This window comes from Trypanosoma theileri, assembly GCF_002087225.1.
Source record: "Trypanosoma theileri isolate Edinburgh chromosome Unknown TM35_Tth_9_V1, whole genome shotgun sequence".
NCBI classification, from domain to species: domain Eukaryota; phylum Euglenozoa; class Kinetoplastea; order Trypanosomatida; family Trypanosomatidae; genus Trypanosoma; species Trypanosoma theileri.
Window position 1 is genome coordinate 40,552 of NW_021639851.1, and position 16,201 is coordinate 56,752.

Here is a 16,201-nt window from a genome sequence, read left to right on the forward strand (position 1 = left end):
TTGGAGGGCCTCTTCTCTTGCACGCTCCTCGGCCTCCCGCTGTCGTTGGAGGGCCTCTTCTCTTGCACGCTCCTCGGCCTCACGCTGTCTTTGGAGGGCCTCTTCTCTTGCACGCTCCTCGGCCTCACGCTGTCGTTGAAGGGCCTCTTCTCTTGCGCGCTCCTCGGCCTCACGCTGTCGTTGAAGGGCCTCTTCTCTTGCACGTTCTTCAGCTTCATGATGATGGTTATTCTGTTGATCTGCATCTGCCAGGAATTCTGGGTGTTGTGGATCGGTATGGTAATTACGGAATTGGGGTTCTTCTGATGAGGCTAAAAATGAGAGGATGTCTTCTCCCTTTGAACGTTCTTCTTGTTTTTCTCTTAGTCTTCTTTCAATCTCTGCCCTAATGGCTTCTTCCTCTTTTTGTGCGTGGTCATCTATTGGGGTGATCTCTACTGGTGGAGGTAGCGTTGACCCTATCGCAAAATTATTTTCCTGTTTGGGTTTCGTTCTTTGAACCTCTTGCTCCATTTCCATCATAAGAAGTTTTTCAATTCCATCTGTGGAATCCATGTTGTGTTCTTTTTTTTTTCGATTTTCGTCGTCCTTTCACTATTAGGTAAAATATACTAGTAGTATAAGCTCCGCGTTCCGCGTTTCTGTTAAGTAAGATGAAGAGAAAAAGAGTACAACAAAATGAAGAGAAATGAAGCCAGAAGAAAAGAAAAATTTGAATTTGGTCCAATATTCATTGATATTTTGACCCAAACCATAACTTCCCAATCTTTCTTCTTATCAATGAATTCTATCTGTACAGTTAAGATTGATTCGGTACCAAAAAAAACAAAATATATCAATACAATTAGAAAAAATAAAATAAAATAAGAGAGAGAAAAAAGAACTAACGTTCTACTACTAATAAAACTGACAAGGCACAAGTACAAACAAAGAAAAAAAAAACTGCTATAAATAACAGCATATATATATATAAATATATATATATATATATATATTTATCCCACTTTCTCTTTAGTTATCTCTGACAATTCCTCCTGATTACCATACCCTCTTTTTCCTCACTCATCCCGCAAAGCGGTGATGCATACTCCCATCTCCTATTTGCTCCCGGTGTGGGAGTGGAGGTGTATCAAGCACAATTCGAGACAAATTATCCTTGTAATGCCCTTCTGGTTTTAAGAATTCTTTATATGATTTACTCATTCCATTTGAGCTTTCTGGTTTCCGTTTGCCGTGAAAAAAAATACAAAAACACACAGAGAGAAGTAGTAAAAAGGTAAAAACAGAAAATATAATAATAGCATCCTTATCTGCCTCACCAGAGATATCTCTTATGCCCGTCTGGTTTCGGCTCAAAAACGGTGGTGGAACTGTCCACGGACCTGCAGAAAGAGAAGTAACATTAAACGATGCTGGGTGATCTAAACTAGACAATAACATAAATTGGTAGTTAACTGAAGCATTGTTCTTCAGGATATATGTATCATTAAAACTGTCATCAAAGCAAAACGGTGATAAGAGACAGCGAGGTTCTGCAAGTACAAGCACTGTAAAGGCATCAGATTCTATAGTGACATTAGTACTTGCACTCACAACACAGTCGTCATCACTGCAGTTGGTATGGAAGAAGAAACTTCCATAGGCGTCTACGGTTTCATTTATGAGTCCACCAGGTGAAAGAAACTTAGAGTCAATAATAGAAGCTGATCCGTCCTCAAGACCAGCGATGGTATCATTAAGAAGAGATTCATTGCACCCACCTGTAAATCCATCGGTATTAAGAATATATTCAAAAGGAATCACATTTGGATAAGTCTCAGGTGGATTCAGCGATATAGATACTGTAACATTCCCTTTACGGTTAGGAACACAGAGCAAAACATCGTACACATTGTTCTGAGCTGAAGTGATAAGCTTTGCCATTTCCTGGAAAACCCCCATTGGAGAATCTTCTGAATTCTCATCAAAATATCCAGTGTTTGCAACCTGTCGAAGAAAAACTGAATTTGAACTGTTGTCTGTTCCAAATGCTAATATACTAACATTTTTAGAGGCAAAATCTTGTGCCTTACTAATAGCTTCTGCCTCTGTCACGCGTCCTGCTGTATCGTAACCGTCAGAAAAGATGACAATTGAGGTGTAACAATCGCTATCAAATGCATAACACAAACCATAAGTAGCTTCCAGCGTGAATATTATACCGCCATTTAGGTTACTTGATTGTGGATCGGGTGTGGCTACTGGAAGACCTTCAATCGCTTTGTCTATCACTGTAAGATCGGTTGTGTGTGGCTGGACGGTGATGGGATGGGAAGACCCGTCCAAGATGACGAGTGCGATATAGTGCTGACTGTTCTGCTCGGCTTCAATGGCCTCCAGAAGATCGTGCAGTGGCTGCCGGAGCTCAGCGGGGTCCTGCGAGTGCTGCTGGACGAGAAGAGTTGTGATGTGCAGCGCCCCGCTGCCTGCCGGTTGGCGCACGGAATCGACGGTGGCGGCGAGCGGCGGGGCGTCGATGTCGGCGCCGTCGAGCCGCACGGAAATGTTCGGCCGGTGGAGGCCCCGCAGCGGCCGCCCCCCGCAATCCGCCGCCCGCACCCGCCCGACGAACACCGCCGGTGCCGCCCCGCCCGCCGCGACGCCCGCCAGCGCCACGCACGACGCGTCCACGCAGACGCCGCCGACGCACAGCGCCCCCACGCAGTCGTCCGTCGAGTTGCAGAAGTACCGCTGCGACGGACACCCGTCGACGGAGCTGAAGTTCGCCTCAAACATCATCATTGAAAAAGAAGCCGAAGAGGAGGAGGAAGAAGAAGACGATGAGGAAGAAGAAGACGAGAAAGACGAGGAGGAAGAAAAGAAGGCACTGTCGTCCATGGGGGCATCGCCAGAGACGACACGCCCCGCACCGCCGTAGCGCACCACACCGGGAGCGCCAGCCTCATCACACGCCATGTTCACACGGAAAAGGGAAGTGCCATTGGAATTGGCAACAGTGAAGAATGTCGAATTTCCTCCCACGCTAAAGTTCAGTGGATTCACCATCGTCACAAAGGACTCCACACATTGCATATCCGTTGAGACTTCAATATATCCCACACCAATACCCTTACACATGCTATCCTCTCCCGCCTTACCACAGAAGTGGAAAGTCATATTAGCCTCTTCACCAAACATATCCGTTTTTGTGGTAAAGGGTTGAACATCCTTAAGGCTAATGCGACCAACCTCACACTGTGACGGCACCTGCGCCCCCACATAAGGTAGTTGAATAACCAACAACAAGGTAAAAAGGGTTAATAACACCATAATGGTTCTCATTTTATACAGCACCACACACTTCCACAATCAAGCGTTTTTATTTTTACTTTTTATTTTGCTAGTTCTGCTGCTGTACTTAGCGTCGCCCTTGCTGCACGTTGCTATTGAGAGAAAAAAAAAAGAAAAAAAAAGGGGAAAAACATAAGCGGTGATAATTATTCCTCTTTGAATTTTTTTTACAACATTAAAAATAAAATAAAAAAAATAAAAACAATTAAAGCCAAAATATATAATCATACTTGAGAACATCTTCACCATATGGTCGCTTCCTACCGAGCATAGAAGAAGGGAAGGGGAATGAAACAAAAACAGAAGAAGAAGAAGGTGGAAAAGTTAGAAGAAAGAGAAGTATAAGAAACGCAAATGCGCAGACGACAAACCCTTTAATAATCACATTTTGAGAGAGATTGTGTGTGTTTGTGTGGGTGATAATGCACTAAGCTTGTCAGTTCATCTTGACATGATCCCTGTTTTATCCTTAATTTCTATTTTCTTCACTCCTTTTTTTTTTTTTCTCTCTCTCTCTCTCGCATCATCCAAACTCGTCCACACAAACATGCAACAAATCATTTGGTTGGTTTCTTCTTTCTTTCGCTCGCTCTTTTTTTTTTTTTCTCTCACATACACGGAGACTATTTTTCTTTTTCATTCTCTTTCCCTTTCCCTTTCTCTCATTCTCGTTTCTTTCACTCTCGCACCTCTCCCGAACAGCAGTACAGACACACCTATTCATTCAGCTGTTTTCTTTTCTTTTTTTTCTTTTCTTTTTTTTGTTGTGTATTTAATAAAGATATGTCATCCTGATTTTGACACTCTAGCTATTCAACATTTGGCTTTTCCTCGACGACAAAGACGCCTTCCACAACTGCTGCAACAGCATGATATTTCCCCGATGCCATCTCCACTTTATCCGTCGCATTAAGTAGCACTGGTGTACTGAGGGTCTGAAATCCTGTAATCGTCTTGGGCTTTCCTGCCACTGCGACCGTGTCCACAGGGAGTCCCACACGCACCTGCACACCATCTTTCACCACTTCTAGCTTTGAGTCCACAGGAAGAACCATACGAGGGCTGATGCTAGGGGCAATCGTCAAAAGCATATAATGATACTTTCCAAGAATAGTCTTTTCATATTGGAGGGCACTGTGTAAAAATCCAAGAAGTCCCATAAGTGCAGTTGGAGATACCAATGCACGATCATTCTGAAGTGGGGAGAGTGTTAAATGACCTTTACCCATCATTGTAAAACTCTGTGCAAGTCGTACAGAAAAGAGTTGGTGTGCAAATCGATCCTTATGATAATAAGAAGCCAAATTACGTAGTTTACTTGCAACTCGGGCATTATTGCTGCCAGCTGAGACTATTCCCATTGCAAGAATAGCATTAATTGCGGTGGGTATATCACTATCGTGAGAAAGACGGTTAAGCGTTTCCACAACTGGCATACTTGGATTAGACGCAGATAACAGCGCATATGCTAGCGGAATCGCATATCTTCCTGACATATTTGCAGGTCCTTTATTGACTGTATCAACCAATAATGCGTGAATAATGGATCGTTTTGCCATCTCCACTCCAATATCTTCACCAAGAGCCACCAATGCAATACCTAAAACAGCCGCAGCTTTGTGGTTCATTGGTGTAATATTTGCAGTTGTATCATGTTTCTTTTCTTCTGTTGCTCCTTCCTCTGTTATCTCATCAGGATCTTCATTCTCAGCAATAGCGTGAAAAAAGTTTTGAATTACAACAACATTTCCAGTAGCGGCATAAGCGCAACTGCAAACCACAATTTCAGTGTAACGTCTTATTATAGGTGAAAGAGCATGTGTGGCGTCGAGAAGTGTGTCGGCGGCTTCCTGTTTACCAAGAAATAAGCAACCTAATGCCAATATTAAGTAAGATACCACCGGATCTTTAAGATTTTCCTCTGGAATTTCCATTAAAGTATTCAACATGGTTTCTGCAAGGTCTTCATCAGTGGAACCAACAAAAACCATAGCGAGTGCAAACGCTGTTAAACATTGTACTTCCAATACTTGTTCACTGTCTGCCAAAGTAGGTATGAGTAACTCTTTGATTTCTTCTTTTTGAGTTCCAGAGTAGGCATAACCAAGACCAAGGATAGCACCAATTTTAACTTCTTTTTGTGGGGCGTTGACTTTTTCAGAAAGAAGACCCAATGCAGGATCAAACGGGTTTGTAACTCCACACATGGCAACACCAACAGCAAGACAAGCACCAGCTCTTATATTTGTGGCCTCTGCATATAAATATTTATCAATCTCTTGTAAACCTTCTGCATGATCCCAAAGATGAATAAGTCCCAACATAGCTGTAGTGGCGATGAGACGATTTTCTGTTAATTCATAGGGCCATGAAGGACTCTTCTCTGTTAAATAGGTATCTTTTCCAAAACCACAGTTTAAAAGACCACTTGCGAAAGAGCATACCAATTTAAATGAACTGTCAGAAGAATTAATTACTTCTTTTCCATCAAGACCAGTTTTAAAGGCATCTTCAGGAGTTTTAGGGGCCATTGCATCCAAATCTTGTGCAACTTGGCGGTAAAGTTGTGATAACTGCATATTCCCCATAGCCTCATTTAATAAATCTTCTTCTTCATTGTCAATTTCAATAAATAGTCTATAACGACCACAACTTAATGCCATTTGTAAACGCATTGCCGGATTTTGACACTTTTCAAATAAATTTTTAGCCAATGCACGATCTCCCAAACGAAGTGCTATCATTATCGCTTCAGTGTAGGATTCCATCTTGACGTAAATATCATAAACCACACGAAGTGCTGCTGTATCCATAGGACGTGTTAAATACTTACTGACTGCTGCCAAATAATTCGCAATGCGTCTGTGATTATGACTCTCAGCTAGTGGAAGTATGGCATTTATATCCTCAACTTCCATAAGAAGATCCACAGCAGTTGGTTCATCCTGATGAGTTACCATATAACTTACTATCTGTTTTACAAAGTCTGTCAAATCGTTAACACCTTCGGCTTTGCTGGTACGCTCTTTCCACTCTGCACTGATAGAACCCGCGAGAAAACGGAGGTATTCATGGCCCCACTGTGCGAGATCATCCCGCGTTCCCTGTAATTTGTGCTCAAGTGCACCTCGTCGTCCATCTGGAAATTCAATCGTCATAGCCACAAATGATAAAACATCATGAAGACGTACCGCAAGAGAAGGATCTTTGGTTTCTTTAAGAATTTTTTCGAGTTGTCCATACATTGCCCGAACATACTTGAGTGGTTTCGGAACAGAGGCGACGCTACCTCCTGTGTGTGTCCTTAATAAATCAATAAGTTGCTCAACGGCAGTAAAAGCTAATGCCGTATTACTATCCCCAGCACGATTGATAAGTAATTCCACTTGACTCTTGATAAGCGCGTCTTCTTCGCTCATCTTTAATGGTTCAGTATCACGGAATCTCTTTTCATTTTCTTTCCTTTCTTTAGGATCCTCTGAGAGGACGGGGATAGTAACAGCATTCTTCTCATCAGACATTGTCAACTGGTACTTTGTCTGCCTGTATGTATGTGTGTGTGTTATTTCCCCTTCGTTCTTGTTGTTGTTGTTTATAATTTGTCGTGGAAGTAGTTTTTTTTTATTTTTCCCCCCTTTCTTTTCTGAGTTTGTTTGCTTCTCAACTAGAAATAATAATAATGATAATAATAAAAGGAGTTCTTCCTCAAATACTCCAGAAAGAAGAAAAAAAACAAATCAATACATAAAAAAAAAAAAGAAAGAACAGCAGAAGGAAAAATAAAAAACAGAAAAAAACAGAGAATAACGTGACACCAAAGCTCAACTACCAATGATGATACAGTTGTACACACACATATATATAAACTGGAGAAAAAAAAAATGAGGGATATAAACAAGAAAAGACAAAAAAGAAAAAAAAAAAAAAAATGAGGCACCCCATTTCATTCACATACATATGTATTTACCATCACAACTATCCTTTTTACTTCTTTCTTCTGTGTTTGTGTACACACGTTATGGATATGCCTCTCTCTCTCTCTCTCTGCACAGTTTTACATTCCCTTTGAAATAGAAACAGACCGTACCAATTGGTGTATGGCTGATGAAAAATAGACAAAATTGCTTTCTGATGAATGTTCACTCTGTTTGGGAAGTTCCAGATTAAGTAAGCTTTGAAACTCTTTCATGATCCTCGTGATGTAACTTCTATCCTTCCCAACGGAAAGTACACCAATACAGCCTCGCAAGAGAACATCCACCATGTGAAAGACAAGACCAACATGACGTTCAGTATCGAATGAGAGTCCTCTCGATTGACAGAGAGAAAAGAAATTACTGTGTCTCACAGCTGAAATAAAGGGAGAATGAATCAATCCACTGTACGCATAGTAAAGAGACTGTCGAGTACCACGAAAGTAGCACAATCCCGTCTCATCATCCCATTCACTATCGGTGATTAAACAGGCAAAGCTATGGGCAGCGGCATTATTGGTTAGGTAAAGATCCACATCTACTGCACAAAGTTGCTGTGATGATTCCTCACCATCTCCAGCATCGCAGAAAACAAAATCTACAGACATATATCCCATAATACGTCTGCGAAAGGCCGCTTTACCTACACTTAATGCCGCCTCACGAACTTCTGTAAATGGAATAAATTTTTGAAGAGGAAATCGACAACCCATAACAGTATAAGCAGGTGCAAGCATGGGTTCCACCACGGAATGTAAATTAACGGCACCAGTGGGTTCAACAAAAAGATTGGCTGTTAAGGAAGATTTTATTCGGTTTGGAACAGCTTCCACACATCCTCCAACAACATCAAACATCGCTGCATAGGACTCCCAATCTGGATAACTATTCGTATGTACTAATCGTGCACGTTTTCCTGCATGTTCTTCTAATTCATTTAAAACTCCAAGATAGTTTTTACGAGAATGATCATCGCCTCTGAGTACACGAATACGATTCACATCAAAGTAAGCATGTCCACGACCACCAGATTCTGTCTCTAGTTTTACCAGCCATCTTGTAATATCACGATGTTCAATCATAAGTGTTGCTAATGCCGATAATAAATCTTGTCTATTACGTAAACCATGTACTCCAACAGGTTTGTTAACTTCTGCAAGGTCTAGTAATCGTTGACAACCACTTTTAGTACCAAAGGCTTGGGCAATAGTGGGATCTGCACTTAACATTGGAAGATTTAATTCAACTGCGAAAGAAAGTTCTTCTGGTCCAATAACACCTGGAACAACATAGGCATTTCGATTCTTACAAAGAGCCGCTAAACATTTCATCAAACGTGAACTTAAAACAACTAAACGTGTTAGACTAAGACCTTCAGGAAGCCTTTTTGCATCTTCTGGTACTAATAATGTAAACCTACCACGTGAGTTTTGTATACCAGAATTTTCTAGAAGATTGTGATAATAATCTAAAACTTCTTGTTCTGGTCTAAATGGAGCTAAAAGTACTACATCAACTTTAGGATCACGTAAATCAGCTAAACGTGTAAGTTGTCCCATTTGCATAGCGACATAAAAAGGTACATGTTTAGCATGAAATCGAGGATATGAAAGTGAAGGTAAATGAATAATCAATCGACGACCTTCTTTTATTTTTGGCCAATTATTAGTAAAATCTTCCATAGTTTTTTTCCAGCGAAGAAGTCTTGTTTCTCTTTGTATTTTAATAGTCCTTTTGGTCAATCGATGAGATCTATACAATGCCCATTTACGCTGAATAATAATAGCAGCTTTTGTACCTACTAGTAGGTGTCGATAGGCGATTCTTTGAAAATACATACGCCATGTTGCCTGAATCTTCTCTGCAGCTAAGTGTTGACCACTCATACCACAAGCATACTGTTGAACCACACTGCTAGTGAGAGGTTCCACCTCTTCACGATTAGCAAGACATTGTAACATTTCTTCCCTAGAGAGAAGATCGTCTACTTGATAGGTGGCTAATCCGGCAACCTTTTTACCATCTACATAAGCTAAATCAATACCATAATTTTTTAGAAATTCTTCCAATTTTCGTATAACAAGTTCTACATTGCCCCAGCATGCAATATAGCGACGCTTAAAGGATGCAAATTCTGGTGTATTACGAAGTGTTACACCTTTACGAATAATAAATTCATGCATTGAGTAAACATCAAGTAATTCTGCATAAGTTCTCGTTTCATCACGTGAGTTTGAATAGGGTGGTGGAAATGTCATGTACTGTTGTTGTTTATCTATACCGATCAAAGGATCTACAGTAGATGCCCCTCGAGAATCATTTCCTTGTGCGGATTCCCATTCTCTGAGATCTTTCAAGTTCAGCTTACCAGGAATCTTACTAATATCGGCAACATCTAATATAACTCCATTCAAACGATTATACGGAGAAACATCCGTCATCACCCGCGTACTGACACGAGACGTGTTTCTATGCAAAGGCGCCCGTTTGGCTTTGAAGGGTCCGTCTGTTGTGAGCATCCGCTCGAGATCCGCATCGGCGGGAATATTTCCAACCTCCGCCATTCGCGCGATGCTCTCCGGTCCATCCGGCCGCCGGCCCAAACGCGCAGGCGCCTTCAGCGGCCTTGAGCGCTGCGGCGGGAGTTGCGGTAACGGTGAGACGCCCCCTTTCATCTTTCAACGCCCACCACACCTTTGCTTGCTGGAAGGCCTACATTTAAAGAAGGAAAGATAAAGAAAGAGAGAGAGAGTACATTTCAAGGGTACACTGCAGAGAATGAAAAGAAAGGATATACAAAGGGAAAAAAAAAGAACAACAATCGCCAAACAAAAAGGGGTGAGGGAGCAAGCGAATGAAAGAACGCTCACCACCCACCACAAAAGGAGAAAAAAAAAAAAAAGAACTTAGTAGTAGTTGATTGTAGTGGTGATTTACAGCAGCCAACACAGCCACTTACCATCAATTCATCACGAATGTAAGGTTATCTTCAGCTCCTTCACGCTCGACAATGTCTTCATTCACCACAACTGGTGCTGTTGGGGCACCACCGATAGGACGTGTTTGAACCATTTCTTCAGCATTTGGATCTTCCATAAGACCATTCCGCACCCTTTCCAGTTTACGGCGAAGAACATCAATAGCATCATACAAAAGTTGAAGTACTGGTAGAGCCCCTGTGGACTCTACTGTAAAAGTAAAGTCATAATAACCTCGTTTATCTTTTTTATGTCGTACAAATACGAGTGGTTCTGTTAACTTATTAAACGGTGGTTCCTTTGAGAGACATTCACGACAGAAAATACAGGCATCGGGATCTGCAAGTAGTACTTGTCCTGCCTTTTCATCATGTCGAAATACTTGCCTCGGACATCGCTCTACCCACTGTCGCCGCTCTTCCGCATCTAGTTTGGAGAATCCATCGGAGTTTAGTACAATATCGGATGCGTAACGCATAGCCACAGTGGCGACTGGCATAAACTTTGCATGTGTCTTGGCAATATTTTTACGAATCACCACACGAAGATTTAATTCCTGTGAACGACCAAGTGTGAGAAGCCAAATACCACGTTCCTCTGAACTTACGGGGTACACCTCCTCATCATCAATCTTCAGGGCGTCGATGAAGACCTGCATGCTGTGTTGATCGGATGGACAGCGGAGTTTGAGTTCGCCGGTGATTTGACACTCGCCGCAGCCACTTCCCCCGCAGAGACAATCGCGGCTGAACTGCATCCGCCGTGCCTTCATGGAATAGAGCGGCACAAGACCGAGTCGGTGGGCAATCATCTCATCCGGCAGCACGGAGGTGTTTTGAATAATCGTCACGGACTCTATGCCGAGAACAGGAACCTCCGCGAGCAGAACGCGACGGAGGCCGTTGGCGAATGAGTTGTCCGCTTCGCTCAAGCGAAACTCAAGGGTTTCACCCGCCGCGTGCTCATGTTTTCTGCAGTCTAATATCTTTACCTTCATTGGTGTGTACCTCACTGTAGATGGACCCAACTCCCCAATTCCAGAGATCTAAATAATAATAATAATAATAATAATAATAATAAGCATAAAGAAGAAAAGAAAGAGGAAAAATTACAAAAAAAACAACAGTGGTATTATTATTATTATTTTTTTTTTTAATTCGACGTTGATATAATAACATCAAAGATAAAAGACAGAAAAAAGAAATTCGTATGCAGAATGTTACCAGATGGAACTACTCTAAAACACAACTCCAACGAAAGAATGAAAAGAAAACGGAAGAAAAAAAAAATAAAAATAAAAGAGCATTTGAAAACATTATCTCTACAGGAATGTAAGCACGTGAACAAAAAAAAAAAAACAAAAAAAAAAGAAGAAAAAAAAAGAAAAAAAAAAAAAACAGAATCCAATACTATTCATAAAGGGAAAAAAAAGAGGAAGAAACCTTTTTTTTTTTTTAGAGTTTTGACAGGAACAATAAAAAAAAGTGCACGTCAACATCTTCTCAGTGTCATGTGTCACCTTCGTTGTCCTTGTATAGTCATGCCGTTATCCCGTGCTACATTCATTCATTTTCATTCTTTTCTTCTTTCTCTTTCTTTCATTCTTCAACTTTCATCCTCATAATAAATCTCATCGTACGGTTTGCCTTCTCACAACACGAACAAAAACAAAAACAAAATGCTTACATCACATTTGTGAGTCCTAAAGAGAAGAAAGAAAAGAAAAAACAAAAAGAAAACAAAAAAAAAAAAAACGCGCTTTTACAGCGCGTATACATATATATATCTCACATTCATTTTCCCTTTTTTTTTGTTTTTGTTTTTCTCTTCCTTTCTTTTCTTTCTTTTTTTTCTATTCACGCAACTGCAAGTATAGATGCTTAAGCTGTCGCGCCTCCCAGCGCACAGTATTCTTAGCGGAGGTATCCTGTTTACTAGGGTCTGAGTGCACAAAAGCCGGAATCTTCTCACCATAGTGATCTGCCTGGTCAAAAAAGTTAAGAATCTCCTCAAATGCCGCATCCTTTAATACCACCATATGTTTAGCCAAATGCATAGCGAGGGCTAAGAAACAACGTTTAGCATAAAACCAAGTGTCTGTCATGATTTTACGATGATAAGGCTCTAATGATTTGATAACACGTGAAATACCAAACTCAAAGTTTCCCTTTGAGCAGTATAAAGTACCAATAACAAGATTTACAATACATAAATGTAATGGTTGTTTCTCAGGATCCGCATAGGTTAATTTCTCTTCTTCACGTTCAATACGGCGCATAATTTCTTCTGCCTTATCATTAAGAGCAGTCATAATGTATGAAACACACAAATTCGCCAATACGATAGCACTGCAGTTAAGAAGATTTTCTTCATTCGCCTCCACCACAGGTTCATAATAACGAATAGCCTCACGAAACTTTGCTTCTTGCATAAAGAAGACATGCGCCACATTAAGTTTCCAAATTTCATGTTCTGAACAAAATTCTGCGGATTGACGAAAAAGTTTTTCCACCATTGGATAATTTTCAATTTCCCAATAAATATTTGCTTGTGCCATAAGAACTGGAATATATTCTTCCAAGGCATCATCATAATTTCGTAATGCTATACGAACACTATCCTTATCATGAGTTTGTTTTGCATCTTGTAATTTTTTAGTAAGTTTACGAAGTTGATCAATATGATGTTGTGCTAATATATCAAACTTTCGATAGGCCTCAGCAGGTGAAGTCTGGGCAGTAATAAGTCCATCAAGGAAATCATAGAGTGATTGATTCTTTTGCGACAAATATTTCCAACTTAAATGAGGATTCTCTGCCAAAACATCCGCTGCAAGATCATAGTATTGATATTTACAATAAAAGAGAAGCAAATTTTGAAACGTTTCTGGAGGAAATGGTGGATTTTGTAATAAAAAGTTTAGTTTATTAAAACCACTTGAAGGATCTTCTGGCATATTGACAAGAGCTGTATTATGCAGTGTAACAGGATCCAATTCCTCTTGTAGACGAGGAGGCATATCCGTGAGGGCCTCTTTCGCTGCAGGTGTATTCTTCATCATAAGTTCTATTGCTGTCTTTAGATTAAATGCCTCCACCAAGGCTGTCTCTTTTAACAATTGGGTATTACCAACTGATCGTGCCTCATTCCCTTCGGTGTTACTTCCGATATTAAGTTCTGGATGCTCTTGAATACCACGTTCAATGATTTCGGCGATATGCTTTAGTGAGGGTCCATACTGTTGCATGCGGTAGTAGGTGAGTGCGATATTGTAGGCGAGATCTGGTTTGAAGCCTAATCCCGCCTGAGCCTCTTGGAACTTTGCGAGTGCCTCCTCATACGATCCCTCATTGCAAAGCACACATCCCTGCAGAACAATCACATCCGGATCCTCAGCCGGGCATTTTTCCAGAAATGACTTTGTCTGTGGAATCTCCTCCTGTTCATACGCAATAGAGGCCTGCAGCTTCAGCAGCCGCATCTCATACTGCTCGGATTCTATCATGGAACACATCTTACTCGCCTCTGCGTAGGCGCCCGCCTTGTATAGAGATTGGCAGAGATACACACGGTACTCCTCCACGTGTGGGCATATCTTCACCAGCTGCTGATACATGCGTGCGGACTCGGCAAACTCCCCAACGTGGTAGTAGCAGTAGGCAATGAGGGAAATCGCCGCCCGGCTCCGCGGGAATTCCTCCAATTGCTGAAGAAGAATTTCAATCGCCTCGTCGTACTGATGATCACGGATGAAGCCGTAGACGGTGGAGGTGAAGTTGCCGTCCTGCACTTTTGCCTGAATGCGGCCCAAAGTAGTGCCGCCGCCAATCGTCGTCGTGGGCCGCCCGCCGGTGGCAAGTGAGAGTGTGCCGCCAAACACATTTCCCGTCAATCCAAAGTTCCCAGGCGAACGCATGGCAGTTACAGGCCGTGATGTCATCTTTCTTCTTTCTGTTTATTCTTTTTTTTTTCTCTTCTTCTTCTCTTTTTTGTTTATTTTATTTTTATTCTTTTCTTTTCTGTTCTTCTTTGTGTCTGTGTGTGTGTTTGCTTTGTAAACTAATGTGTACGGCAAACACAGCACTCTAAATTTATATCGTACAAAATTTACTTCAAATATAAAATAATGAGGGGTTGGCGTAGTAGTAATAATAGTAGTCCATCGTTTTATCATAGCACAGAGAGAGAAAAGTAATAATAACAATAATAATAACAAGAAAAACAACAAGAAAAAAAAAATAAACGGTGTTCAGAAAAAAAAAAAAAAGAAAAAAATTGAGTTTGCGATGAATAAAGGACATTTGTTTAACCATCTATATATATATATATATATAAACTAGTCTTACCTTCCAATTTCAATTTATACCACCAACTCACACATCCTCATCTCCCCGCTTACGTACTCCCATACGTATAAACTGCAAATGAGAACCGTCAATACTGTAATACCGCTGCCAAACCCAAAGTGCTAACAACGACGTAACAAGCGTTGTCACTGCAGCAAAACCTGCAATATAATCAAGAACACTCGTGTTCTCATGGCTATGTATATATCGAATAAAAAGAGACGTTAGCAAGATGGCTAAGGATCGAGATGGTTTTGAAGCTATTTCTAGTACTTGATGTGTGGCACTTGTCGTCTGGTATGGCCGTGCAAATATCACAATATCCTCATCTACAAGATCTCTAAAAATCAAATTCTGAATATATCGCACCGCCCCTGTCAGTGTACGATTAGAAAACAGAAATATCACAAACAGTGTCGTGGAGGATTTGCTATTCATACTGGGAAAGAATGCGAGCCCATGCAGGGCCAATGCAAGCAACAGAGCGCCCAGCAGGACTCGCACTATCAAGCATACACTGACAATACGTTTCTTCCCTACTGTACTGTAGAAGGGGGCGGTGGCCACAAAAACCGTATATGGAGCCACAAAGACAAGAAATAACAAAAGAGATCGAACCGGAAGGGAAACACTCCCACGGCACATGTCTAAGAAAAGACAGAAAAAACACATTGTAAAGGTATCCATATATCCTTGAACACCCCATAATAAGAAGGCAGCTTTCATACTCGGACGATTCATCGTTTGTTGTGTAAATCGTAGAAGTTCATTTGAATTATCTGTCATTCCTTCTGTTCGTTCTAAACATTTCTGTTGGTTGTGTTCTTTCAACCCGCAAATATACAAACTAAGCCCAGCAATAACGGCGGAAATGGTTGTGAACCAACGAAATGCATACAATTCTCCACCCTCCATCTCACGTAAATAACAGGCAATAGAGACTCCCACACCACCCAAGATATCATAAGCCCTCATATCTGAATAATAAGTCTCTGATTCTCGCAGAAATGGTGTAAGTAATGCCGTTTTACAATAAGAAAAAAGAATATCATAAATTGCAATCATTAACGTGTATTGAATAGCAGGGTTTAGAAAGAAAAATAATAATGATGATTGTACATTTATGGGAAACCACAAGAGCGCAAAAACTATTGTCCAAATAGGACCACAACGCGATAAACGCCAAAGTTGAACGCGTGAGATGAACGAAGCACATAATTTTCTGGTAGTAGATGTAAATACAAAAACTTTTGTAATATTCCACAAAGCATATAATATTTGACTAATGAGAAAGTACAATAATATTCCCTTACTGTAGTAGTTATTATTATTATTATTATTGTTTTCACCATCAGAAAGGGAATCCCGAGATTCTGTGACTAATATGTACTGCCTCACAAACAGATCCGTGTAATAGGAAGTAAACATGGCGTGTAGTAAACCCATCAAGGCAGCACTTATGTGCTTAAGCCTCATGACAACCTCCGACTCCATTATCTTCCCTAAACAAAAGAATAAAGGAAAGCAAATAGAAATAATAATAATAATAATAATAATAATAATCTCATAAAGA

The 16,201-nt window shown here is 40.8% G+C and overlaps 7 protein-coding genes across 7 annotated transcripts; all 7 read right to left on the reverse strand.

The window, feature by feature from the left end:
* On the reverse strand, positions 1 to 555 carry TM35_000091120 (putative membrane associated protein; the record flags this gene model as incomplete). The annotated part of the gene is made up of 1 exon (XM_029024351.1): positions 1 to 555. A coding segment is annotated over one exon (555 nt), but the record flags the coding sequence as incomplete, so codon positions are not given.
* Positions 556 to 1,062: 507 nt separating this feature from the next.
* On the reverse strand, positions 1,063 to 3,321 carry TM35_000091130 (von Willebrand factor type A; the record flags this gene model as incomplete). The annotated part of the gene is made up of 1 exon (XM_029024352.1): positions 1,063 to 3,321. One exon carries the CDS (start codon positions 3,319 to 3,321, stop codon positions 1,063 to 1,065), a length of 2,259 nt encoding a protein of 752 aa, XP_028884129.1.
* An 818-nt stretch (positions 3,322 to 4,139) lies between these two features.
* TM35_000091140 (putative 26S proteasome regulatory non-ATPase subunit) lies at positions 4,140 to 6,851 on the reverse strand (the record flags this gene model as incomplete). The annotated part of the gene is made up of 1 exon (XM_029024353.1): positions 4,140 to 6,851. One exon carries the CDS (start codon positions 6,849 to 6,851, stop codon positions 4,140 to 4,142), a length of 2,712 nt encoding a protein of 903 aa, XP_028884130.1.
* A 533-nt stretch (positions 6,852 to 7,384) lies between these two features.
* Positions 7,385 to 9,979, reverse strand: TM35_000091150 (IQ calmodulin-binding protein motif family protein; the record flags this gene model as incomplete). The annotated part of the gene is made up of 1 exon (XM_029024354.1): positions 7,385 to 9,979. The coding sequence occupies one exon, from the start codon at positions 9,977 to 9,979 to the stop codon at positions 7,385 to 7,387; it is 2,595 nt and encodes an 864-aa protein (XP_028884131.1).
* A 286-nt stretch (positions 9,980 to 10,265) lies between these two features.
* On the reverse strand, positions 10,266 to 11,279 carry TM35_000091160 (DNA-directed RNA polymerase II subunit 3; the record flags this gene model as incomplete). The annotated part of the gene is made up of 1 exon (XM_029024355.1): positions 10,266 to 11,279. One exon carries the CDS (start codon positions 11,277 to 11,279, stop codon positions 10,266 to 10,268), a length of 1,014 nt encoding a protein of 337 aa, XP_028884132.1.
* Positions 11,280 to 12,134: 855 nt separating this feature from the next.
* TM35_000091170 (flagellar associated protein) lies at positions 12,135 to 14,222 on the reverse strand (the record flags this gene model as incomplete). Its single annotated transcript, XM_029024356.1, has 1 exon — positions 12,135 to 14,222. One exon carries the CDS (start codon positions 14,220 to 14,222, stop codon positions 12,135 to 12,137), a length of 2,088 nt encoding a protein of 695 aa, XP_028884133.1.
* A 433-nt stretch (positions 14,223 to 14,655) lies between these two features.
* TM35_000091180 (transmembrane protein 180) lies at positions 14,656 to 16,122 on the reverse strand (the record flags this gene model as incomplete). The annotated part of the gene is made up of 1 exon (XM_029024357.1): positions 14,656 to 16,122. One exon carries the CDS (start codon positions 16,120 to 16,122, stop codon positions 14,656 to 14,658), a length of 1,467 nt encoding a protein of 488 aa, XP_028884134.1.
* Positions 16,123 to 16,201: the final 79 nt, after the last annotated feature.